This window comes from Chroicocephalus ridibundus, chromosome 9, assembly GCF_963924245.1.
Source record: "Chroicocephalus ridibundus chromosome 9, bChrRid1.1, whole genome shotgun sequence".
NCBI classification, from domain to species: domain Eukaryota; kingdom Metazoa; phylum Chordata; class Aves; order Charadriiformes; family Laridae; genus Chroicocephalus; species Chroicocephalus ridibundus.
The window spans coordinates 27,933,275-27,958,634 of record NC_086292.1 but is presented as its reverse complement, the minus strand read 5'-3'; the positions used below and the strand labels follow the sequence as shown (position 1 = coordinate 27,958,634).

At 53.7% G+C, this 25,360-nt stretch overlaps 2 protein-coding genes across 5 annotated transcripts in view; both read left to right on the top strand.

The window, feature by feature from the left end:
* The window catches only part of CSNK1G1 (casein kinase 1 gamma 1), a 109,722-nt gene extending 92,340 nt beyond the window's left edge, over positions 1–17,382 (top strand). For 3 of the 4 annotated variants that reach the window (XM_063345582.1, XM_063345581.1, XM_063345583.1), the window contains 6 exons: positions 1,374–1,522; positions 3,876–3,980; positions 7,830–7,937; positions 11,107–11,213; positions 13,562–13,585; positions 16,641–17,382. In XM_063345582.1, the coding sequence (XP_063201652.1) occupies positions 1,374–1,522; positions 3,876–3,980; positions 7,830–7,937; positions 11,107–11,213; positions 13,562–13,585; positions 16,641–16,695 (548 nt within the window). In that variant the 3' untranslated portion in view covers positions 16,696–17,382. The remainder of the gene's footprint in view (positions 1–1,373; positions 1,523–3,875; positions 3,981–7,829; positions 7,938–11,106; positions 11,214–13,561; positions 13,586–16,640) is intronic. The other variant, XM_063345584.1, reaches the window with a different exon arrangement.
* Positions 17,383–21,938: 4,556 nt separating this feature from the next.
* Positions 21,939–25,120, top strand: PPIB (peptidylprolyl isomerase B). The gene is made up of 5 exons (XM_063345586.1): positions 21,939–22,134; positions 23,381–23,494; positions 23,600–23,693; positions 24,374–24,558; positions 24,740–25,120. The coding sequence occupies exons 1-5, from the start codon at positions 21,979–21,981 to the stop codon at positions 24,860–24,862; spliced, it is 672 nt and encodes a 223-aa protein (XP_063201656.1). The 5' UTR covers positions 21,939–21,978; the 3' UTR covers positions 24,863–25,120.
* The last annotated feature ends 240 nt before the right edge of the window (positions 25,121–25,360 follow it).

Genomic DNA, 25,360 nt, shown 5'->3' with positions numbered 1-25,360 from the left:
GGCTATTCTCATCTTTTTCCCCCATACTCCTTCCTCAGAGCTCAGTCACACCTGCAGGTCAAGGCTGAAGGGATATGAGAGAACTTATTTTTATTCCTTGCTCGCCTGAAACCTGTTGGTCTTCTGCCTTTCAGAGATGCTAGCAGGAAGAGGGAATTACCTTTCTTCTCCTTCTTTTTGCTCTTTTACCTCAACGTGACATGCAAGCTGCAAGCTACAGAGTTAGGTATCGCTAAGCGATGCTATTCTTGTCTTTGTCAGCTAAAGGTGAAAACCATGCTGGTACCGTTCGTAATGCAGTGCCCGGACCCCCACACTGAGCCCTGCTCAAATGTCCTACCTCAGCCTGGGCACGAGCCTAGAGAGAGCTGGGAAGGGGCAGGACATGAGTTACCAGTGCTCAGTTCTCTGTGCATGGAATGACCCAGCTGCAGGAAGGTGATTAATTAGCTTAACGCCAAACAGTGTTCTGTGTGCGCCAGGTAAATTAAGGTTGTAGCCTCCCCTTTGAGGTCTTGTTTTGGGTATTCAAGGTTATGACCGAGGCAATGACGTTGGGCAGCCAGACCCTAGTTGTTGCTGGAGATCAGGGGTGGCACGGGCTGCCCACCAACGTCTGCTGCTTTCCTTCTCCGGGTGAAATCGGGGTGGCTGTTTAAATGTCTGCGTCAGCAGACATACACGTGAGCATCCTGTTGGCAGGTTCAGTGAGTTGGCATTTACAGTGTGTTTCTAGTGTTTGTTTTTATACAAATGTATAGAATAAAGCTAGCTGTGGAACTCAGATTTGAGGTGGAGCAGCAGCTTTCTGGAGCAGAGGTGGGACTTCCAGCTTTGCTTGAGAAGTGTTTGAATTGATTTGCCTGGTGGACTGTTACTAAAAAACACTACTTTCATAGGAAAAGCCAGAGGTAGCACCGGCAGCCCAGACACTTCTCTCACAGCATGACGCTCAATGCTAAAACACAGACCTTGGTTTATAACAACTCATTCAGAAGATTCAGAATAAAAGCAGACGATTGTTAGCCTTTGGGCAGGACAGGAGGACTCTGGAAAGCTGAGTGAGATTCATCCAGCAATAAAAGACTGTTGGGGAGGTCACTGAGGGTGAAGACTTGTTGGATATCCTCAGTTTCTGTCAGTCCACACGGCTCAGCTGAACTTAGTGGAGCTTGGACAACTCGCGGCACGGAGAGTCTGGCCCTCGGTCCAACTTTGGCACCAGCTTTGAGCCTAGTGCGATGGGGAAGCCTTGTTGGAGTTAATTGAAAAGCGTATTTCCAGTGTGTGTGTCAGATCTGAGAGGCATGTAAGTGATGGAGCTCCTGTGTGAGCAGAACTGATGCCACTGCTTTTTCCCCCTTTTCCAACAGAGGAGATGGCCACGTACCTCCGTTATGTTCGGCGACTGGACTTCTTTGAGAGACCGGACTATGATTATTTACGAACCATCTTCACAGAGCTGTTTGAAAAGAAAGGCTACACCTTTGACTACGCCTATGACTGGGTTGGCAGACCAATTGTGAGTTGTCCATGCAAAATGCAGTGCCTTGCCTGCCAGGGGCTGCTTCCCCACCACCTGGCTCTTTGTTCCTGATAATCCCCATTAATGCCAGTGTGCTCAGGATCAAATAATTCTCTTCTGTTCTCTAGCTAACATGGGCTCAGTGTAGTGAGATGTCCTGTCATTGCGTTCGGGGGTTCTTGCAGTGCCTTGCAGTTTCCTTAAGGGGCAGAAGGCCCCTTCCCACCTCTTTGGGCTTGCCCCGGTGGGGCTTTCAAACCCGATTTTCCCACTTGTGGCAGTGGATATGACTAGATTTAATTTCCTCTAGGTTAGCACAGGATTTGACACCAATATCTATAGACATCCATCTTAAAGCAGGAGAATCATAGAATCATAGAATTGTTAGGGTTGGAAGGGACCTTAAAGATCATCTAGTTCCAACCCCACTGCCATGGGCAGGGACATCTCCCACTAGATCAGGTTGCTCAGAGCCCCGTCCAGCCTGGCCTTAAAAACTTCCAGGGACGGGGCTTCCACCACCTCTCTGGGCAACCTGTTCCAGTGTCTCACCTCACTCATTGTGAAGAACTTCTTCCTAATGTCCAGTCTAAATCGACCCATCTCTAGTTTTAATCCATTCCCTCTAGTCCTACCATTACCCGACATCCTAAAAAGTCCCTCACCAGCTTTCTTGTAGGCCCCCTTAAGATACTGGTAGGCCACTATAAGGTCTCCTCGGAGCCTTCTTTTCTCCAGACTGAACAACCCCAACTCTCTCAGTCTGTCCTCATAGGAGAGGTGCTCCAGCCCTCTGATCATCTTCGTGGCCCTTCTCTGGACATGTTCCAGCACGTCCATATCTTTCTTGTAGTAGGGGCTCCAGAACTGGACGCAATACTCCAGGTGGGGTCTCATGAGAGTGGAGTGGACGGGGAGAATCACCTTCCTCAACCTGCTGGCCACGCTTCTCCTGATGCAGCCCAGGGTACAATTGGCTTTCTGGGCTGCACACTGACGGCTCATGTTGAGCCTCTCATCCACTAACACCCCCAAGTCCTTTTCTTCAGGGCTGCTCTCAAGCCAGTCGCTGCCCAGCCTATATCCGTGCTTGGGATTGCCCCGACAACACTTGCTTTGTCAAGAGAGTTTGCATGAGAACATTCTTGCTACCTCAGTGCTGAGTGATGGAAGACCTCTATAACGGTCAAGTTCTCATCAAGAAGTAGGGGAGAACTAGGCAGGGTTCTGATGGATGCTCACTGAATAGTAACAGCAAACCAGTTCTGAGCTCAAAAGATCTTGGGGCTTACCCTACTTTGACAGCTGAACTGGCTCTTTATAGCACATGGCAAGGAAATGCGGGAGTAACCAAGCTCCATTTAGCAGTTCCATGACACCAGATTGGACCATTATCGTGACCTTGTTGTGTCATTTCTGTTGTCAAAAGCCATTTATGCTCAGGAAGACCTTGGCCAAAAGATGTGTCATGGGGAAATCTGACAGAAAAGTCTAAAGCTCTTCGGCTGGCTGCCTGTCTGATTCATGTCTGTGGAGCAGCCTGTCACTTGGCGCTTCGTGTCCTTCTGCTGATGGCCCTCTTGCAAATGGCCACTCACCACACAGCGGCAATGGCAAAGCCATCTGTAAATGAACTGTCGCTGGTGCCAGATCAAATGTCTTCAGCGCTAAACTTCGTACCGTTGACAGTGATTTACCGTCCCAACTATATTTAGCATTACCAAAGTTTACTGAGCCCAAAACAGTTCATAAGAAATCATTCCCTTTGTGAATCATGATTTTGCTCCTCATTTTTGTTTAATTACAAAGGCGATTGATAAAAAGCCCCTTGCAAGACAAGCGTGCTATTGCTGACAACTGCAGTGGTTGCCATGGAGATTTTGATGTTGTGAGCAGGGATTATGACTTTGGTGAGAATAGAGCAGATGAAGCTTTAATTTTAACACGTCCTGTTTCTATGTGAGCGTGATTTTTAAAAGTGGCGAGACGATGAGATGAGAAAAACAAGTCTGTGTGTTTTCAGTTGTAATAGTCTTATGTGAGACACATGAGGTGTGATCTGACACTGATACAGCTACCTAACTGTGTCCTTTTAACTATTTTTTATACAAGGCATTTGGTGCTGGTGTCCAGCATCAAATCACACGTCCATGAAATCACAGGGATTTTATAGCCCTGGCTGTGATTTTCCTTGATTATTGTCAGTACCTTTGGGCAGTGTTTTGATGTTTTCCTGCTTCTACCAGACAGGAGCCAGCCTGACAAGTTACGTTTGTGCATGTGTGTGTTGAGAGAGAGAGCGCGGCATCTTCAGCATTGGCTTCATCCTAACAAACGCCTTGTTTTCCAGCCTACTCCGGTGGGATCTGTTCACGTAGATTCTGGGACGTCCGCAGTAACAAGAGACAGCCACGTCCACCGGGATCGGCCATCGCAGCAGGCCCTTCGCAATCAGGTGCGTTGCTCAGAACTGCTTCGGCAGCACCACGTTGTTTGGCACCTCTCTGAATTCCTCATGGTCTGCAGAAGCAGAAAGCCTGCGCCGTTAGAGGTGGCCGGGGCTGATTCTTGCCTCGGTCATGGCAAGCACGATTCCTGCTTAATTTAGAGACTGTGATTTGAGCAGAATGTTGTCAAAGGAACAGGTTGCTGAAATACTGTCAGTAGAATTCCTCGGGATTGTGAACCAAGTGGAGTACAATTTGGAATGGGTCACTTTTCCGTAGTTTGTGGGTAAGCTGTTTAAGTCAACTGTCCAGCCTGGTCAGTCCGCCTGACCTACCCTGGTCAACAACGTTCTTTTGGGTGCTTTTACTCATAGCCCAGGGACCATGGAGTAGACCATCAGTTGTGGCAATGGCAGCCCACCCCCAGGTGCCCTCTTCCCATGGACCATGTGGCTGCGATAGGGATGTGCGTGTCCCGTTTACGCACAGTATCTCCTTCTCAGGGTGCCTAGTTCACAGTGTGGGGGTTGCAGAGCATAAAGGACTGCCAGGGCAGGGTCCCTCGGGGAGGCTGGGCATCGCGGTCCGGATGAGCTGCCAGTTTCTGAATTTCCCCATTTTTTCCTTTGTAGTTGTAATATTTTGTTGGTGTTGAGAGTTTGGATTTTCTGTATTAACAGAACTGATGAGAAGTTCAGTAGATCTCCAACTGCCGCTCCTAGCTAGAGCTGTTGGTGCTCTTACTTCCCAGTGAGTGGTTCTGGCTCGCTCTGCTCCTCTAACCGCTGTGTGCCGTTCTAGCTCCTCCTCCACCCTCTCTGCTCCCACTCCGCTCGCGCGAGCTGGCGTTCGCGGGTGCAGCATCGAGTGTGAGATGTAATAAGCTGTCTGGGCTCAGCTTTCCTTCTTCCATGCAACTGGGCTCTGAACGGCAGAGCCACTAATGTAGACTAGAATACATCTAAAGCCATCAGCTGCCGTCGGGACGAACACCCCTCAGTAGAAGTGTTGCTTGTAGGAAGCTGGGTGGTTTGAAGCACGTGTGCAGTGCTGCATTGATGCATGCTGATTCCTGTGGACTGGTTTGTGAGTACTAGTGAAATAATCTGCTTTAATATATTGCCTGATTAATGCATTAACCCCCCGTTTTGGGGTGGCAGTCTCTAGATGTCCGCTTTGACAACAGACCTTTGCGCTGTGTACGTATGAGGCATCTTGTTTCCTTTAACGGACAAAGACGCCTGGCTTCATTTTCAAGCATGTTAGTTCACAAGTTATAGTACATAGCCCAGAGAAATCTGTCCTATTCCCAAAATATTATGCAGGCAGCCTTCAGTCCTGGTTCTTCCCAGCCTCTCAGATAGTCTTGATGCTGTATTGCATGGCAGCTTTTGTCATTTATTTTTTTTACCCAACCATTACTCCGGATGCTGAATTATTTAATATTCCCAATATGAAGGGAAAATCAGTTTGTTCTCGCCAAAACATAAGCAACGCTCTTCCAGGGGGTGTTCCTTTTAAGTACTGAGCAAAACGTTTCTCTAAAGAAAAAAGTAGAAAAAATAAATGTCTAGAGCAGTGAATTGGAGCCATGGGTTTGGGTCAAGTGCCTGCCTTGATCTCCAGATTTAATTGCCTTATTTTTGTTCCCGGGTATAATAACTGCAGATTCTCTTTTATATAAATTTGGTTCCCAGTAAAGACGCTGATGAGAGAGTGATCTCCTTTTTGTAGCCTTTTCCTCTAGGAGCGAAGATACTTACTGTCTCCCAAAGACGGGTGAGCCCTGTCCCCTCTGTCTTGCCTTGCGATTTGGCAGCTGGTAGGAAGGTGATGAGTGTTAGGGGGAACTTGACGCTCTCAGGTTTCACAGGCATCACTTCCTCGGTGTCACCGCTTGGGTTGCGTTTTGGGCAGCTCAGCTCAAGCCTACTTAAAAAGCAGTTTATCACATACCTGACTGTAGAGCTAAAAGAGAAAAATCTGGCTCTTGTGGCCACTAGAGCCTTTCCTAGAAACTGCTTCCAGGCTCCTGGGCAGAAGGGTGCTTCTCCTAACATTGATGTGGCATGGTGCTACTTCATCGCCTGGGCTAGCCAGGCAACCTGGTGGCACAGTGCTTTGGAAGAAGCAGCACTCAAGATCTGTCTTCTACTAGCTTTTAAAACCTACATTTAAATTCTCCGGTCGTTCATAAATCATGTGACTTGCAGACATTGAAAAAATATTCCAAGGGAAGTGCTTCTCCCTTGAATCAAGTACAGAAAGCGTAAGCAGGGTCTCAGGCTGGTGGGAAGAACATGTAGTAAGATTTAACAGGACAAGCCTGGACAAGACCACCTCTAGGGAAATGCTGCCTGTGAACTGGATTTGGTGCCTGCTTGGAAGGAGGAGCAGCACCGTGGGTCGCTCCGGGAGGGAGTCAGAGGTCGCACGCAAAGGGAACGATAGGGAATGTTTTAGGAAATGCCAGGAAACTTTGTTTCTTGTTCTCCTACTTTTGCAGGTGCTCCTGCTCTAGTTGAGTGACAATTTACTAGTTAGTGTTGAAGTTTGTTCAAAGATTTCTGAGTCTTTCTCCTGTGGGGAGCTGCTTGCGGTCTTTTTCTTTTCTTTTTCACAGTGACACTGAGCCCAGTGGCTTCTCTCTTGCTCAGACTAGGGCTGGGGCTCATCATCGGTGGCTGCAGGGGGTAACACAAAGTAGTGCTGGGGAAAGGCAGGGCCTGGGCACCACTCTTTGATTAGCTCCTTCAGCTTCATCGCTGAGAACCTGCTGTTTAGTCGCTTGAGCCTCTTGTTTCCTGGCCAGGTCCATGGTGTCTCTGTTCAGCATCCCTCCTGCCAGCCACGTGTGCGCTGGGGGGGGCTCTGCTGCTCTGCCCTCCCCTCTTTAAAATTTGTGCTTCAGCTTTGAAGCATTTGCTTAAATTTTTATATGGTGTCCAGGGAGACACCTTTTAAATGTCAGTCACTTCAGGCTTGACTACATCCTCGTCTGTTGGCCTGAGGCCAGCGCGGATCTACCTGTTCATCCTATGCTCCCCAGTCTTAGGAAGTGTTCCTCCAGCTGATCGGTTGGGTTTTGGTGTGCCGAGGTCCTCCTGGCGCTCAGGTGAATGCTGGATGTGTTGTCATCAAAGCTGGGCGACCCGTAAGGAGCCTCATGTGCAAGTGCGAAGTGGTTCTTCTAGTGAAACAAATAAAATCCTAATAATTTAATTGCCGAAAGTTTGCGTCTGTTGGGGATAAAGGAGAAACTGTTAGCAAAAGTTTCTTATCTACTTTTCTGCAGAGAACCAAAAAGCCACCAAGCCTCTCTCCAGTCAAGCAGGTGTGGTGGATGTTTCCTTCTGCACCTCACAGGTGAATCAGTGTGTGGAACTGGCTTTTGATGAAAGAAAATGTGGCTTTGTTTTGTGTTGCAAATTTGAGTTAAAAAATAAGTATTTCGGGGAGGTCGAGCTTGTGTATCCAACCTTGCTGCCACGCCAAGTGCTCTGGTGTGTGTGACCTGACAGGCGCAGTTGAACGTACTGTCAGTGTGTTTGTTTCTATGCTGAAACCCGTGGAAATGAAGCTGTGTAAAGAAATAACTTCCTGAATAGGTCTGAGCTTTCTCTTCGTTTAGCAGCTAGAGGAGAAGAAATCCACTCCTGCAGTGGGTTACTACAGACACCGCTGAAAGAAAGTATGAGGTGCACTTGGTAAAGAGAAATTTTAGCCCAGCTAAAAGTTTAAATGCCTTGCTTTTTGCAAAAGAAACTAACTCACTAACAAATGCCCTTCTGTTTCTTCCCCTCATTCACCTTTTGCCCTCTCTTCTCTTTCTCTCGTGCTTCTGAACTTACGAGCAGGCGTCATCAGATCGCCGAGGGGACTGGGAGATCCAGCCAAGCCGGCAGACGAATACCTCGTACTTGACATCTCATTTGGCTGCAGATCGGCATGGAGGATCAGTACAGGTACCTCTTCCTCCTGGCGTGTACAGCCTCGATGCGAGAATCTATTAAATCCCCTGAATTCCCCTCAACTTGCAGTAACATCACAGTCAGGAGAGTGATTTCACAGGCTGGTTCGGTCCTGTCCTGTACATAGCATTCAAGTCACGATTTTGTGGGACCCAAGCTGTGATGGCCAGCATCGTTGCTGTTACCGCTTCAACAGAGTTTTTCTTCTGAGAGCTATTTTGGTCTCAGATTTGTCAAATTGAACACAGAAAGGAGTGTATATTAAGCAGGTCTCGTCTGTAAAGCACCCCTCTATCCCACAGAATCACAGAATGGTGGGGTTGGAAGGGACCTCTGGAGATCATCTAGTCCAACCCCCTGCCAGAGCAGGGTCACCCAGAGCAGGTGGCACAGGAACGCGTCCAGGCGGGTTTGGAATGTCTCCAGAGACAGAGACTCCACCACCTCTCTGGGCAGCCTGTGCCAGGGCTCTGCCACCCTCACAGGAAAGAAGTTCCTCCTCATGTTTAGGTGGAACTTCCTATGCTGAAGTTTGTGCCCGTTACCTCTTGTCCTGTCACTGGGCACCACTTTGGGATCGCCAGTCCCCATCCTTGGGGATGCTCTTAGGTAGTAAGAGGCAGCTGAAATAAGGTCTGTTGCCTATAAACCCCATAAATGTTAGGAAAATAGCTGAGCTGTTCCAGTTCAGGCCTGATAGGTGAGGCTCTGGTCAAATTCCTGCTGCGGAAGGTGGATGAGCAGAGGATGTGCAACAGGGCCAGGCAGCATTAAAGGTGCCACCACAGCTAAATTTTTAAATTCCTGAAAAGACTGTTTCTATTTATGAAACCTTACCTGCTTCTGGTTGTCACTCAGGCTCGCTAAGGGAGTTTCTCACTCTGCTGCCAGAGTAAGATGGCTGCCCGTGCTAGAGAGGAGATGGAAGAGTCACTCCAGCAAACAAGAGCTGTCTAGTATTGCTGGCGAGGTGAACTGGGCAGGGGTTTGCCTGCGAGAGCTGGCTCTAATGTCAGATACAACACTTTGAGAACTGGCTCTGGTGAAATGGGGGTTAGTGCCTGGAGCGGGACAGAGCCGAGCGGAGGAGATGGGAAGCGCAGGGTGCCCCTAGGTGAAATGCAGATTAGGTTGAGATTTTTACTTATTCCCAATACTTGGCTGGATTCAATGATTTTTTTTTTGCTTGATTAAGCCACGCTCCTTTTTTCATTTAAAGATATTTTACTGAGTAAAATGAAACTGAAAGATAAGGAGGAACTACTGTATGTATAGCTCTGACCTCAGACTTGAACAGACAGTAAGCTGGAGAAGTGTTCAAGGTCAGGTTGGATGGGGCTTTGAGCACCCTCAAAGATGTACCTGCCCACGGCGGGGGTGTTGGACTAGATGATCTAGTCCAACAGTCTTCCAACCCAAACCATTCTATGAATTCAGCTCTCAGTAAGTACAGAGTAGGTGCTTTTATTCATATTTTTTTTTATGTAAGGGGAATAGTTTCCTTGCACAAAGCCAGCATGAGCTGTGTCTCCCCACGAAGAGTGCTCTGCCAGAGGAGCTGCAGCAAGAAGGCAGTCCTAGTCTGAATTTGACTGGCAGGGTTGCCTACCTGAGCAGTTACAAGCTTGTATGTGCCACCGTAAGCATTACAATTCTGCTTACCTGCAGCCAAGAACAGGAAATCTGCTGTGTGTGGCTGCTGGGCTGCAGATGCTTAAATTGTTTCTCAGCAGATGCCCCAGCTCATGCTGAACCCTCGGGAGGTCAGTAGCTTCGGGTGGCCGTTTCCTTTAAGGCAACGGTTGAATTTGCCACATCAAAATGAAGTGGCGGCACGGAAAAATGAGGAGGAAAATCAGAGCCTTTTGTAAAATGAAGTTTAACAAGTAGCTGGAGAAAGTGTGGGAAGATCACTGGAAACAGCACAATTAAGTGCTAGCATTTTGTGGAGTTGTGTGGGAAGTGTGAGGGTCTGAAGAACCTGGGTGGGCCCATAGTGTGATGAGTCTGGGAAGGCAGGTGTGAAGAGGAGCCAAGGCGTTGTCACTCAAGGAGAGCTCTGAAAACCGCATGAGATGAGTCCTGACCTGTCTTGGCAGAGACCGGCCATGGGACTTGATCTGCAGAAGCAGCAGTTGCTGGTAGAACTTAAGTATTCAAAACAAACATGGATAGATGTATTTAATAGTGAGGGGGCATCTGCTTCAGTGGCTTCCCTCCCTTCACCTCTGGTGATTAGGCCATCCAGAGCCACCAGGAATACTGGGTAGCACCTTGACACACACCCCCCATGGGAGACACCTCCTTTTACCTTGTAGAAAGGCAAAAAGGTGGAGCAGGAGGGGAGCCATGTGTCATCACAGCTCTGGAGCCAGGAGCAGCTCCAGGTGTTCACAGCAGGAGCCTGTCCTACCTTCCAGATGGAGTGCGGAAGGGCCAGCTGAACTTCGGTCCCGTACAGGCTGCTTTGGTGGTGGTTGTGGCAGTAGAGCAATGATGAACTATACAGAAAATTACATGCTCTCCTGGCCAGTGCAGAGCTGCTGGCAGCTGGGGATCTGGATGGTCATCCTTATAATGGAGATGCTGAAGTAAGCCATCATGTTAGCTTTGAAGCAAAAAGAGATAAGAGACAGTATCAATAGCTTTTGGGTGTCATTCCAGAAACTGGCTGTGTTTCCAGAAAAGGCGTGAGATTCTGGGGGTTCTGGAGTGACTTTTTCCCACGGCACTGGCAGGCTCCGAGTCGCTCGCCTGTAAAAGTGTCAGGAGAAAACGACTGGCATAATAGAGTTTGTGTGTGTATATAGGGCTGTCGATTAGTCTTTGCACTAGTGGCTGCGCCTCCCAAAGTGGCGTAGCCTCCTAAGGACACAGGACCTGTGCTGGGCGCAGGAGTGTGAATTAGTGAACACAGGAGCAGTCCCCTGCCTGCTGTTCTCATGAACCGGCTGGTTTCTCCACACCAGGCACATGATTCAAAGGCATCCAAGGAATCTGACAGCTTGCTAAGAGGGTGCAAAGAAACAGGAGCAAACAGAAGTTATTCCGAAAATTTCCTATTCCCACAGCATCCTTTGTCCAGGCGGGTGGAGCTGCATCACGTGCAAGAGGGTGTTCGTGAACAGGGCATTCATTAACGGGGCATTCATTTGTGTTGCAGGTGGTTAGCTCGACCAACGGGGAGCTGAATGTGGATGACCCGACGGGGGCACACTCCAACGCGCCAATAACAGCGCAGGCAGAGGTGGAGGTGGTGGAGGAAGCTAAGTACGTTTGCTTTACAAACAGGCTTTCCACTGGTGTGGTCATTAATCCTCCTCCTGGGAAACGAGTGGGGATGTTTACCTGTGGTGAAGTACTCGATGCTCGTGTCCCGTGCCCTTTTCCTTGCATATTGCTGCTTTTGTGCATGGTGCCTTCAGTGCTGCTGCTGCTGCTTCTTTTCTACACTTGTCGTGGCTGGAGAACGTAACTCTTAGTCGGAGCATGTATTGCAAGATAGCAGAAATACCAGAATAATGTGAATTGATTTGAGGAATCCCGGTGAGCGTGCCCTGTTCCAAAAGGAGAACGCACTGTACTCTCGTGCTGAGAGTGTAGGAGTAGCTTGAGCACAGCTCAGTGAAGAGATTGTTGGTCGGAAACTTAATGCTTTATTTCTGGCTGCAAGAAGTGGATGCCAGGTACCCAGAACGGTTCTTGCAGAGATTCTTGCAGGTAGTTCTCTCTGGGAATTCTCTTGGTCCAGCCCAACAGAAGCTGAGTGAGAGAAACCAGAAGCGGCCCTCCTTCTTGTGGGGAAGAGCGTGCTCCCTCCGAGCTGACCTCTCCTCCATAGTTTGTGGTCACGAGTGAGAACGGATGTATGAAGTTGCTGCTTTGACTATTTTGGCCTCCTTTGCACACGTGCTGCATCTGGCACCATCATGTCACCTTTTTTTTGCATGATCCTCAACATGGGACCTTCTTGCTGCCTCTGAACTAGAGCAGGACCCTAGCAGGTCACAGTGTAATCCCAGCACTCCCCGTGCGAGGGGTGAATAGCCCCCGGGGCTGCCTTTGAGCTGGTCAGCGCTGTGACGTTGCCCGGCTGCCTGGTTTTGATTTTACTGGATGACACTGGTGTTGCTTGTCCCATGTTATTTGTCTCAGCCTTTGTGGGAACCTCTGTTAGGAATGGCTTGTGGGAGGGTGAAGAGGAAAACTGGCAGGCGTGAGAAAGGGTGTGCTGATGGACAAGGTCAGTCTGAAACCAGTGCTGGTTGTCCAGAAGGTCTTCTGCTGTCTATTCCTCTGCCCCTTGGGAAGCACTTGTGCGTGGTCTGGCTCGCTGGTAGCTGGCCTGGGCGCCATCCTGGCAGCAGCGTGCCCGAGCAACAGATACACTTTCTGCTCCCAGCCAAAGGAGCGAGCCTGGGGTTTGGTACAGGATCCTTACCAAGTACGGCAAGGTGGGGGCGATCTTCGGGTCCAACTTGCAGATTGGGCCATACTCCTCTTAGATATGGGTCGTGTGGCCTGCAGAGGACACCAGTTTGGTGTCACAGGCTCTGTCTTGGTCACACTGAAGTGGGTCCCCGCCAGGCATGTGGCTTGGGGTTGCTCCTAGGAAGGATGGGGCAAATTGCCACCCTGAACAGTCCTCGATGCAACGACCCAGTGCAAGGAAGAGCCAGCTTTTAAGATGGGAGCCCCTTCAGCCTGTTTCTGCAGCACCTTGTTCAGCGAGGCCAGGGTCCAGAGCCCACACCTGTGTACAGGGGAGGTGTCAGGACAGGGGAAAGGGAGCGTGCAAGGGCTGTGCTGCCCAAGCCATGTCTCGATGTGTGGAACTGCGCTGTCTCCTTCCAGCCCTTGTTTGTGTGGCCTCAAATGGGTTTTGGAGGTGGTGGGAAGCAGAGCACAGGCTGCTTTGCACTGACAGGTTTGGGGTATCTTGTAATTCCCAAGCGTAGTCCGCTTCATTCCTCTTGCCACAGGGAGGGCTGCCTTCATCTTCCCTTGCATCTGTGATCATAAATCCCCTCAGATATACACGGAGGGAAAGGGACCTTTGGATTCTGCTCTGCAGTAAAGTGGGCCAGAAAGAGCTAGAAAGAGGTGGGGCTTTGTGTTTCGAGACAAGATGCAATAGCAGAAAAGTCTTTCCCTGGCACTCCCGGCAGGCAGAGGAGCTGTGCAAATGCTTCTGCTTTGGGGTACGCTGGAGATAATAAGCTCCTGAAGGGTTTCGCTGAAGGGCAGCTTCCCAGGTGTAGATCCATGATGTGGCCCTTCTGCCGCTGGAGCTGCAGGGGACAAGAGCACATTCCTCTCCTGGTGGCCCTGAGCCCCTTTCTGATCCCACCCCAGATAAGAACCTCCTGGGGCCTTCATGGAAAATAGGGGGTGTTTGTCAGAGACCTCAAGACCCTGGAGAAGGTGGCAGTTGTCAGCGGCGCCATGGCCAGGGCAGAGGTGGTATGAGGGCTGGGGGCGGGCGGTGGGCAGGCATGGTGTGTGTCTGCCAGTCTGCACTGCATGTTTGCATGGCTGCAGTGACATGCTTTCATCCCACCTCTGTGAACTAATTGCTCTTTCTTCCTTTCTGTGTTTTTTCTCTACACTCTCTGTAGCTGCCTGAAAATGCTCAACTTGTGGTGAGTCCCTCTCTCCAGTCCACATGCAAGGGGGAGCGGACCAGACTAGACTGGGGTTGGCAAAATCAAACCCACCAAACCCTAAAAAGGCACAAAGTCAAAGCCAACCCAGAGCTGTTTTAATGTTAGGACCGTGCTGAGGACCACATGCAATATTGGGGAGGGTGTGGGCTATGTCTGAGCGGCCGCATTAGGCCGAGCAATTCGGCTGATCTCTGAACTGGCAGATGCAAAAGATGGATTTTAATCCTTTTCTATTTGGCTTACCATCTCCCCCAAACTGTTACGTCCGTGAGCAGATGATGTCTAATGGAGTTGGGCAGAGTCGGGACCAGGCTTGCCGAGCGTCTTGCAGGAATTCCTCATGCAGACGGTTACGAAGGGAAAACTCTGCACTGGGTATTCCCAGTGAGGGGAGGGGGCCAGTCGCTTCCTCGGAGAGTTTCCTCTGGAGAAGCACGGGCCTGTATCGTTAGAGAGGATGGAAAGATGTGTCCATGGAGTCCTCCTTAGTGACAGAGCCCCAGCTATAGAGCCCCTGTTTGGAGAGGGTGGGTGGGAGATGGCTCCTTTCCAAAAACCCTGCAGCTGCCAGCCAAAGGCGCAGGTGAACTGGCTTCTCCAGGAGAGAAGGGGCGGAAGGGTTGGGAGTAGCATTGCTCCAAGCCCAGTTTAGGCACATGTACGGTCTTATCAGGGTTTTGAAGTCTCAGCTGTAGTGTCCCAGCCTCAAGGTGTCCCATGGAGGTGTGCCCTCCCTCCCATGCGCCTTGGGGAATCCATGTGCCCAGTAAGCAGAGGACCAAGCGAAGTTTCGGATGAGGAGTTTGTAGGTCCCAGGGAGGGCCGATGGGTGGGAATCGCTATGGAGCAAGGTGACAAAGCCCGTGTGCGGTGAGGAATATCCTTGTTGGATGGGAGACTGACCGCCTCTGCCCTGCTCTCCATAGGCATTGCCTCCGATACCTCTGGCATCTCTGGCTTCTCTGTATGTCGTAGTCTGGGGCTGTTCTCTTGGGCATTGTCTGCATGCAGAGAGATCACGTTCTGTAATTGTCAGCCTGCCTTATTCTTTTATTTTGGTGTTTTGCCTCTGCCTGTCTGAACTGCCAGGACTTCCTTTCCTGAACCCTTCCCTGGACCTCTGAGTAACAGCCTAAAAAGACAGTCACAAGGAAAAACAGCCAGGAGTCAGTCAGCTCCCTTTGTTCGGTGCCCAAGGAAATGAGTGCTGCTCAGCCCTCTTCTTCCCTTACCCACTGCATGCGAAATCATAACTCGTGCATTTTCCATCCTCTCTCCCCATAACATTCCCCCTTTACTCATCATTGCCCAAGTCATGAAGGAAGGTGGCTGCTGTGGGAGAGAAATACTGTGACAGGTTAAAACAGGAGAGGGTGGCACATGGCCTGGGAGGAGAAAATGCAAGACCGGTCCCGGGGTGGGGGGGTGAGAGTGCCAGCCTTGCGGGGGAGCTTGGGTTGGATGGTGCTTCAGGCTGCAAACATGAGGCTGGGTGGGTAGTGATGGAGTCCTCACAGGTCGCTCCAAGCCCGTGTTCCTGCAAGGACAAGTGCTTTGCGTTTTCTCTCAGCTCAGCTCCAAACTGGGCCTGTTTAGGAATCTAAAGACAAAGCAGGGACGTTTAACTTCCCCTGGTCGTCAGTCCGTGCAGGCCAGAGGAACACGTGGTGGGAGGTGGCCCTCTTGCTGTGGCTGTTTGAGCTCTCCATGTTGTAGGGTGTTTCGGTCTCCCCAGCAGACGGTCTGTGCTGGCAGGCTTCGCTCACGGGGGTGCGGTGGTCACCCATGACTTTTGCACCCCGTAGAAAGGCTCGTGCATCCAGGGACAAGCACTTTCTGGGGTGCGAGTGAGAACAAATCTGTTCCTCCAGCTCTGAGAGGACAGAAGTGTAATGACGACATTTCAGAGCCACGAAGGACCCAAGGGAAAATAATTTGGAGAAGTTGTTACAGTGTTTTTTGAAAGTTTTATTGTCTGGCTGTTGGTAAAAGATGCTTGTAGGAAAAAATGGTCTTCGCATACGCACATCCGCTCTTGCTGCTTAGCCAGGCGTCCCTTCCACCAGCCTGAAACGGTGGTCCAGGCATCACCCAGGCTTCTCTGGAGGTGGCTGTAATGGCAGAAGGAGAAAGACACGTAGCTCAGGAGCAGAACTCGCACAGAACAAACACCTTTCTTCTGTGCAGGGGATTCCTGACAGTGGGCTAGAAAGGTAGATGTGCCTTAAATGCCGAGTGACTCTGTAGGAAGCCAGCAGGACTAGAAAACCTGGGCGACTGCTTTCAGTGTATCCCACAAGTGAAACCACCACTCGTCACGGTTCAGCTGCGATGGGCGTTTTTCTCCCCACCTCAGCCTCCACTATCCATCCTTCTTGCTTCCCCTAATCCCCAGGCGCTGCGCACCTCCCTTGCATCGGATGGGGGAAGAAGCAGGGGTTCTGCATATCGGCACTGAATGATTTATGTGGGGTGGAAGCTCTGATTATTGTGAAAGGTTCAGTAAAGAAACCTGGTCCCTGAGCCGAGGTCTCTTTGGAACTTGTCTTTTAGTGAACGGTGGTGAAAACCGTGTGTCTTGTAGCTGGGAAGAGCAGCCAGGGCTCGCTGTCCCAGTCCGCTCCCTCCGGGGTTCGGACAGAGGGAACGGAGCATCTGGATCCTTGTTTTCCCGCCTTCCTAGATGGCTCCTTGTGTTCCTGCCCCAGTCGAGCCTCGGGAGGGAGACAGCCCGGCTCCCAGCACTCAGGGGGGCTGCACCCCGCTGTCACCCACAGCCTTTGGGCAGTGGGACCCCCCCCTCCAGCGTGCAGCTGACTTGCCTTTGCTGGTCGGTCAGACCAGGCTGGTGGTGCCAGCCATCCACCAGCATCCGCCGACCTTTCCAACTGACGGCGGGTCTCTCTGGGCCTGGGGCTGGGCAGGCGGAGGTGCTGTTGCATGCAGCTGAGCAGAGGGAAGCCCAGGGTGGTGGGGGACCTTCCCGGGGTGCCGGGCGCGGGGCTAACTTGCCTTGTCCTTTGTGCCCCAGGTGCTGCTGCTTCTTTAAGAGGAAACGGAAGAAGACGGCTCAGCGTCACAAGTGACCGGTGCCTCCTGGGCCTTGCAGGGACCACTGCGCCTGCAGCTCCTGCCCTGTCTCACTGGAAGGGGCTTCTCTTTAGGGGGGAGGAGGAGGCATAGGAGGAAGAGAGAAAAAACAAAACAAAACAAAACAAAAAGTGACATTTTAAACCAAAAAAAAGAAGAAAACGTTCCAAAACAAACCACTCTGGGGTGGATCTGCTGAATGGTCGCCCTCGTTCACTCCAAGCCTGAAGCTCCTTTTGGGACCAGGACTGTGGCTGGCTCAGGTCTTGGTCGCCCTGGGAGGGGGGCTGGCTGGCTGACCCTCCTTCCCGTTGTTTACGGCGAAGGCATCGTTCACGCAAACCTGAGGACTGTGCTTAGTTCCTGCTCACTTTCCTCCCCCCCTCCCCTGCGCTCTCTGCTCCTCCGTCCTCCTCCCTCCTTAATTAAGCAAAGAAATACCGTAGTAGGCTCGACTGGCTGTCGAGAGGGCAGGAGGACGCGGTGCGGGCAGGAGAGTTGCCTGGGAGAAGGGCCTGACTGTAAGAGACAGGTTCCCTTTTTGGCTCCTTGGGAACAGTTACACTGTAATGTGCAAGCTGTGAGAAATTTGCAATCTACTGTTCCAGTTAGGTTTTTTTTCCGGCTCCCTTGACACCTCCCTCCTCTGACGGTAACAGAGCAATGTGGATTGTTTTAAAGAAGCTGACGTCGTTGCACTTTTTATTATTTTTAGCATTTACAGATGCACATTGTATCTGTGGATCTCTGCGTGGCCACACGGTGCCAGCGCAGACAGACATTCAGCTGGGAAGACGGTGGGGTGCAAAGAATGCCCTGCAGTGGGGATGTCGACGACATCCCCACGACCCTCGTGCCAGTCTGGGGTTCCCAACGCCTGCCTTGGGCCATGCGCTGAGGAAAGCATACTTGAATTTTCAATCACCCTTCCTAGCTGCCGGTGAATGTCCCTACCATGGTTTCCTACACCGTGCCTGACCCAACTGGCCGGGAGACACAAGGCTGTAGCCCAGCGTTGGCAGGAGGGAGCGGCGTCAGCTTTGCTGAGCCGGGGGAGTTTGTGCTGGCTTAAGAGGTAGATCTGGATTAAGGTGATGGGGAGGCAGCTGTTTCCCAAAAGCATTTCCCAAAACCAAGTTCCTTGGTGTGGGCAACCAGGCAGCCTTCTCAAATCCCTCCGGTAGGGTGGTTGTGAACACGTACCTTCCGCAAGAAAGCATTAGCAGGAGCGAAGCTTCCCCAGCAGGGGAGAGGATACTTCACTGCCTTAACACTGATTTCATCTCCAGATGAAGGTCAGATAGGTTTGACTGGAATAGCCTTCACGTCCTCTCTGCGAGCGTGGGTCTGGGACACGTGGGACGCCATCGCAGCCTGCAGGAGAAGCCACGGTTCTCACACACCGCTTTTGAGCCAAACCAATAACTAGCAAAGGGCTTGGGGCGCTTTGCACACATGTTAAAAAAAAAAAAAAAAACCAACAAAAAGCTTGCATCCTGCTGCAGCATTTCCAGACTTGAAGGAGGCTGAGGCTGCCCAGGCGTTACCGCAGACGTGGCAGGGCTCTGGGAGAACTCGAGCAGCTTTTGGGGAGGTTGTGAATAGGTTCCTTGTACTTTGTCTTTCCACGTGTGACACCTGACCAGGCTGGGACTGTTCACTTGAGGAACTTCGCTTGTCATAAACTCGGGCCTGGGTCACCCCACATTCCCCAGACAGCATGAAGGGATGAAAGGGAGAGACTAGATCTCATTATCTTTTATTCTTTTAATGACGATCTGCGTAGCTTGGAGTTCGTGGAGCAGCACTCACGAGAGGGTTGGTTCCCCTGGCTGGGCAGAAGCAGGTGTAGGGTGCAGGAGATCATCCTGGGCAGGGAGCTTCTGGCCTTGCTCTTCCTGCATCCCCAAAGCAGGGAGACACTGGTGTGGTCTTGCTTCCTTGCCAGGATCCCTGTAGGGCGTCTCTTCGCCATTCTCCGCTGTGTTCTCTCCACGCCTTATCCTGACGAGCGCGGCTGGGAGGCGCAGAGCTCTTCACTCGCATGCCCACCGGGAGATGTGTGCACCCCCCTTCTCCTTCTGCAAAGTGCTTTCCTCCAGCCATGCTGTGGGCCAGGGCAGGAAGGGGACCGCTCACCTTCACCCTCTCGTCCCCTTCTGCCAGAGCAAGGATCAGGACTGTGGCTACGTTCCACGCTTCTCTTTTCAAACTCCTCCGCTGCCAGTGGCCCCCAGGAGCCCAGTGTCTCTGGTACAGGCGTTCCCCTCTCCGCTGTAGGAAACCATGGTTTGGCGTCTTGGGAGGGGGGAAAGGGGCACAGGCGCTCCCTGGGGAGCCGTCCTGCCCACTGCAGATGGAGCCGGGCCCCGAGACACTTCTGTTGCTGCCCTCCTAAGCCCCACTAAGTGCCTGTCACCAGAACTCAATTCCTTCTGCATCTCCTGCCGTGTTTGGTCATTCCTCGCTGCCTCCGGTCATGGAGCAGCTTGTAGTTGCAGCATATGTAAGTGTTTGCAGGGTGAGGGAGGGCGGGGGGGAAAAGGGGCCATCTCAACAGTTTTTGTTCTTAATTTTTTTTTGTTTTTTTTTTTTTGTTTGTTTTTTGGTTTTTTTTTAAAGTGAATGTATTTGATTGTTTAGAAACTTTCCTGACCTTGTTTTCAAGTGGGTCGGTTTGAAAGCTATTTCACCGTGACCCACTACCGCTTCTCTCTGGAGATACGATGTTCTTTTAATCCTACGATGATGTGTTTGTAGGGGAGGACTGTCCCCCCACGGCATGCTGGTAATGCTCACTTGTACCAAGCCCTCTTGCACTATAATCGTACGTTGGACTCTTCAAAAGGGCAAAAATGTGGGGTGGGTGGGTTGGTTTGTTTTTTTTTTAAAAAAAGGAAAATAAAGCAGGTTAACAGCAAGTCCTGTGCTTGAGGAAACCGCTGTCCCCAGGGAGCTCGGAGGTGACTAGGAGACACAAGCCAGACTGAGCCAGCCATGCTGTGGTAGGAAGCAGGGCATTAAGCCTACCTGGGCAAACTCTCCTCTCCTCACCAGAAGTTCGTTAGTAGCTGGGAGATGTGGGGGCGCAAGGGGAGGGCTCTTGGGCCCACGCGGCGGGGGGCGCCCGGCGCTGTGCTGGCCTTCCCGATGTAGCTCTCCCACACTGTGGCCCACCAACGTTGCGATGCAGTCTTCTGAGGTATCAAGTGAGATGATTATTATTTTTTTTTTCAATAAAACATTGCACTGCTGCATTGTTCTCCATGAACAGACGTATTTATTACCTCCTCCTGACCACATCGCTTGTATTTTCTTTTCCTTTACTTCAGTCAGGCTCGGCTGGTAGCCCTCTTCTCCTCTGAGAAGCTCTGAGCCCTCCTTTGAGGGGACAGTGCACGGTGTGGGAACTTACTTACAGGACCTTCTCACCACTTTGTGCTTTACAGCCATGGATGGTTCAGCCCCAGAGCTTGGCCGAGGCACGGTGGCACCAATTTCTCTTCTCCCTCTGCTTGTATGTTCCCACTTCGAGCATTGTGGGGAGCAGAATGGGCCAAACCATTAGTTCCTTGGAACACAAAGATGTGAACCACACCAAAACCTGCTCTCGCGTGGTCCCCGTGTCTCTGGAATAGAGCTGTAGGCATCAAGCGTGCCTTCCCCAGGTGGAAGGGCACAGCGAGGGGCTTCAGCTCCAGATGAATCCCTTGGCACATGCCATGGCAGCAGCCGTGCCAGCGGAGAGGAAGGTGGCAGTGACCCAGTGACCCAACCATTGCAGCCTTGAGTGACACCTCCCTGTGTCTCTGCCCACTCCCCGGGCTCTTGTGTAGAAAGGTACAGCACTGTGCCGCTTCCGTGGAATCAACCACCAGGATTGCGAAGTTTTCCCATGTGCAAATAGCTGCTGGTTATTTATTCCCAGTACAGAGAAAAGCATTCAAGATATTAGGCAAACGTACCACCTTATAAAAGCAGCTTTTACTATATCTAGACAGGGAGAGCATCTGCAGCGCAACTCCCGCTCTTAGAAACTGCTTCACACTGGGATCTTTGTCAGGACGCTTTTTCTCCCTGCATTTCCCAGCCTTAACACAATATTTTTAGCGTGAACTTTCATTTCCTGTTCCCAAAAATTAGTCTTGGGACTTCTCGCTCTCTACAACTCCCTGAAAGGAGGGTGTAGCCAGGGGGGTCGGTCTCTGCTCACAAGGAACAGGTGATGGGACAAGAGGAAACGGCCTCAGGTTGCGCCAGGGGAGGTTTAGGATGGATAGTAGGAAAAATTTCTTCACCAAAAGGGTTATCAAGCATGGGAACAGGCTGCCTGGGGAAGCGGTGGAGTCGCAATCCCTGAGGTATTTAAAAGCCAGGCAGACGTGATGCTGAGGGACGTGGGTTAGTGGTGGTTTGTGCAGTGTTGGGTCGATGGTTGGACTCGATAATCTTAAAGGTCCCTTCCAACCTCGACAATTCCATGATGGGCACCTGCAATGCTGCACACACTTCTGTGTGTGCCACTTTCAGCCTGGCCACAGCTGGTATTTCACAGAAATCTGTGTCTCTGATGAAGGCCGTTCTCCTCTCTCATCCTTTTCTTTAGCTCTATCACACAGCCTCGCCCCGCTCTTCAGTCTTGCCCAGGGAAAGGAGCCGGCGGCGGGGAGTCACAGAGGCCCCTCTCCCGCTGTGCCCTCAGGCCAAGACTCCACCTTTGCAGCGGAGCGGGGGGGGCGCTGCAGCAAGGGCAAAGGCCGCACCCTCCTGCTGCCGGACCCGGAGCTGCGAAGGGCCCTGGGGCCGCCGAGCTGTCATTTACTGTATCCGTTTAACGTCCCCCCCCCCGCCCCGGGCTGTCGCCGTTCTACCGCCGGGGACACAGACCCTCCGCCGCTCCCCGCCGGCGGCGCGCGCCCCCTCAGCGCCCCCAGCGGCCGCCGCGCGCGCCTGCCCACCCCCTCGCAGGCCGCCGCCCGCGCCCATTGGCCGGCGCCGCCCTCGCGGCCCCGCCCCGCCTCCTCCGCGGCAGCCAATCATCGCGTTGTCCCGCTCCTGATTGGCCGGCGCCGCGGCTGCCGAGCGAGGGGCAACGTGGCAGCCGTCCGGCGGCTCGCAGCGGTGCCGCCCCCTCGACACCCCCCACTCCCCCCGATCCCCCCCTTTTCCCCGCGGCCGTTGGTCGCGCCCGGGCGGCTGGAGCGGGCGGGCGGGCGGGGCGCGCGGCGGGCGCGTACCACTGCGCGGCGGGGGCGGGGGGGCGCGGGGGGCGCGGCCGGATGCAGGCGGCGCGGCGGGCTCTGTGGCCGGGCTGCGAGCGGCGCAGGATGAAGGTGCTGGTGGCGGCGGCGGCGCTGGGCGCTGCCTTCCTGCTCCTGCTGCCCGCCGCCTCGCGGGCCGACGAGCGCAAGAAGGGACCCAAGGTCACCGCCAAGGTCGGCGGGGAAGGGCCTGGGCGGGCCCGGCTGGGGCGGGGGAGGCCTGGGGAGAGCGGGCCCGGCTGGGCCTGGGGGGGGCCTGGAACGGGGGGAGGCTAGGGGTGAGGTGTCCTGGCGTGAGGCTGGGCCGGATGGGGTGGGGAGGGCCTAGGATGAGCGGGGCCCGGATGGAGCGGGGGGACACAAAGGAGACCTGGGGTGAGGGGGGCATGGATGGGTTGAGGGGGGCCTGGGGCGATGGAGGCCTGGGGTGAGGGGTCCTGAGGTGAGGGGGGGCCAGATGGGGTGGGGGGGGCCTGGGATGAGAGGGACGCGGATGGCGGGGGACACGAAGAAGACCTGAGAGTAGGGAAGCCTCGGGTGAGGGGGGCATGGATGAGAGGGGCCCGGATGGAGGGGGGGACAAAGGAGACCTGAGGGGAGAGAAGCCTGGGGTGAGAGGGGTCTGGGGCGACGGAGGCCTGGAGTGAAAGAGGCCCGGATGGTGTGGAGGAGGCCCGGGGTGAGAGGGGACCTGGGGTGAGGGGAGCCCGGGTGGGGTGGGGGAGGCCTGGGGCGAGGGAGATCCAGCTGGGGTCGGGAGGAGCTGAGGTGAGGAGGGCCCAGGTGAGGTTGGGGGCCTGGGGTGAAGGAGGCCTGGGGCAAGGGGGGCCCGGGTGGGGTGGGGTGGGGGAGTGGGGTGAGGGGGCCCTTGAGAAGAGGGGGGGGGCCAGATTTGGGGGGGGGGGGGCTGTGTCAGAAGGAGGCCTGAGGTGAGGGGAGGCCTGGGGTAAGGGGGACACAGCTGGGGGGGGAGCTGAGGTGAGGGCGGCCCAGCTGGGGTTGGGGGTCTGGGGTGAGAGGGTCCTGAGGTGAGGGGAGACCCAACCTGGGGGAGGGGGGTGGGTGCTGGGGCGAGGGGGGCCTGGATGGGGTGGGGGGTGCTGGGGTGAGGTGGGCCTGAGGTGAGGGGGCCCGGATGGGGTGGGGGATGCCTGAGGTGAGGCAGACCCAGGTGGGGTGGGGGTCTGGGGTAAAGGAGGCCTGGGGTGAGGGGGACCCATCTGAGGTGAGGGAGGCCTGGGGTGAAAGAGGCCCAGATGGGGTGAGGGGGACCTGGATGGGGCTGGGGGGGTGAGGGGCTGGGGGGGCCCAGTGAGTTTAGGCCTGGTGAGTCAGTCTCAGGGGCGGGTGGGGGTTTCGCCCTGCAAGGTGAGGCTGGCTTTGGTGATGGCCCCCTCCAGCTTACCTCCACCCCCCCAAGGTATTCTTCGACCTGCGGATTGGTGAGGAGGATGTAGGCCGTGTCGTCATCGGGCTCTTTGGCAAGACAGTGCCCAAGACGGTGGAGAACTTTGTGGCGTTGGCCACTGGAGAGGTGAGGGGCCGGCAACTGCCTGGCTGGGCCTCACCCGGCCCCCTGGGACACAGGCAGCTCATCTGTCCCTTTGCCTCATTCCGTTTTCTCTCGCCCCACCCCTAGAAAGGATTCGGCTTCAAGGGCAGCAAGTTCCACCGTGTGATCAAGGACTTCATGATCCAGGGAGGAGACTTCACCCGTGGAGATGGCACTGGAGGTAATTTGTCCCACACCACCCCAGGGATCCAGCTGCTGTCTTGAAGGAAGACAGCAGCCACGCTCCCAACCCACGGCCCATCTTCCCCCTGGGGACCAGTGTGGAGCTGGAGCTCGGTACCACAGTGGGGACGGGTGGGCACGCAGCTCATAGAGACCTGGGCTCGAAGCAGAGCTTGCTGCTGGGGTGGGACGGGCGCAGTGAGAATTCTGAATGTTACCTGTGTAGCTGTATCGTCTGCCCCAGGAGGACCTGGAGCTCCTCACTGAGAAAACTTCCCTCTGCAGCAGCTGGTGCCTCTGCTGGGCGTCCTGACTGCCATGACACATTTAGTCCGGTAGCAGCAGAGTTCAGGCTTTCCACCACCGCTTAGCAAACATTAGCAGTGTTGGTGATGTCAGTATTTGGGCTTGTAAGCTCTTATCAGGTCTGCTCTCCTGCAGCCTCCTGCTCTAGTCCCCTGAGGGCGTGATCCCTCCTGCCCAGCTCACAGGGTGCTTTTAGCTCCCTCCAGTAGCAGGTAGCTCACGGTTCCCTGCAGCCCTGCGGGGTTGGTAGTTGGTCCTCCCTCTAGATGCGCTCATTCACCCCACCCAGCCTGTGGAGAGAGCCGCCATCATCACCCCTACCCTGACGCTTTCCCATGAGAGCAACACAGCCTTTTTTTTCCTCTCCCTTAGGAAAAAGTATCTACGGGGACCGCTTCCCCGATGAGAACTTCAAGCTGAAGCACTACGGCCCTGGCTGGGTGAGCATGGCCAATGCCGGCAAGGACACCAACGGCTCCCAGTTTTTCATCACCACGGTGAAGACGCCGTGGCTGGACGGCAAGCACGTGGTGTTCGGCAAAGTGCTGGAGGGCATGGTAAGGGGGTGATGGATTAACAAGGGGAGAGCGGGACAGGGCAGGTGCTGCCCAGGGGGCTGACAGGGGGCAGAGCGCTGTGGAGGATGGTTTGGGAGGTGCCTTCTGGGACAGGGATTGCACCGAGCCGGCACTGCCCGTGCCCCGCGTTGCCCCGCACTCATGCCTCTGCTGTCCCCAGGACGTGGTGAGGAAGGTGGAGAACACCAAGACAGACAGCCGGGACAAGCCCCTGAAGGATGTCGTCATCGCTGACTGCGGCACCATCGAGGTGGAGAAGCCATTCGCCATCGCCAAAGAGTGATCCACCCTCCGGGCTCCACAACACGGCAAGGGGCCCGGCCGCGAAGGGCCACGGGCCTGGGGCTGCCCCGCTCCCCCGCTGTGCATTCCCTGCTGTCCCCGGGGTGGGTGAGCAGCAGCAGAGCCGCCGTGCCCTACTGCCTGGCCTCCCCTGGCACCTTGCCGCCTTCCAGCGGGCAGGACGGGGCGCTGGCTCCTCTTCCCATCACTTTTGTAAGAAGCACATGCACCAATAAATGTGACCAATGTGTTTTTTAAAGGGTCACCTCTCTTCTGCTCTCGGAGGGGGCAGGTCACAGCATCCCCTGACCCTCACACCCCCTTCTTTCAGGTTTTGTTAAGCTGAGAGGGGCAGTTTGCTTTGCGCAATTACAGAGCACAATAATCTTTTGCCAGTCAAGCCCGAGTGATTTATTGCACCGAAGGCTGGATGCTGAGGGGTTTTTCCGGCATGGTTCAGCCTCTGAGGGCTCCTACCACAACCGCCAACCAGCCGGCA

Excerpts from the sequence above, each read along its gene's own strand:
- PPIB (XM_063345586.1), top strand. The coding sequence starts at position 21,979 with ATGCAGGCGGCGCGGCGGGCTCTGTGGCCGGGCTGCGAGCGGCGCAGG. Across the intron at positions 23,694-24,373 it reads CCGTGGAGATGGCACTGGAG|GAAAAAGTATCTACGGGGAC; the intron begins GTAATTTGTCCC and ends CCTCTCCCTTAG. Across the intron at positions 24,559-24,739 it reads GCAAAGTGCTGGAGGGCATG|GACGTGGTGAGGAAGGTGGA; the intron begins GTAAGGGGGTGA and ends TGCTGTCCCCAG.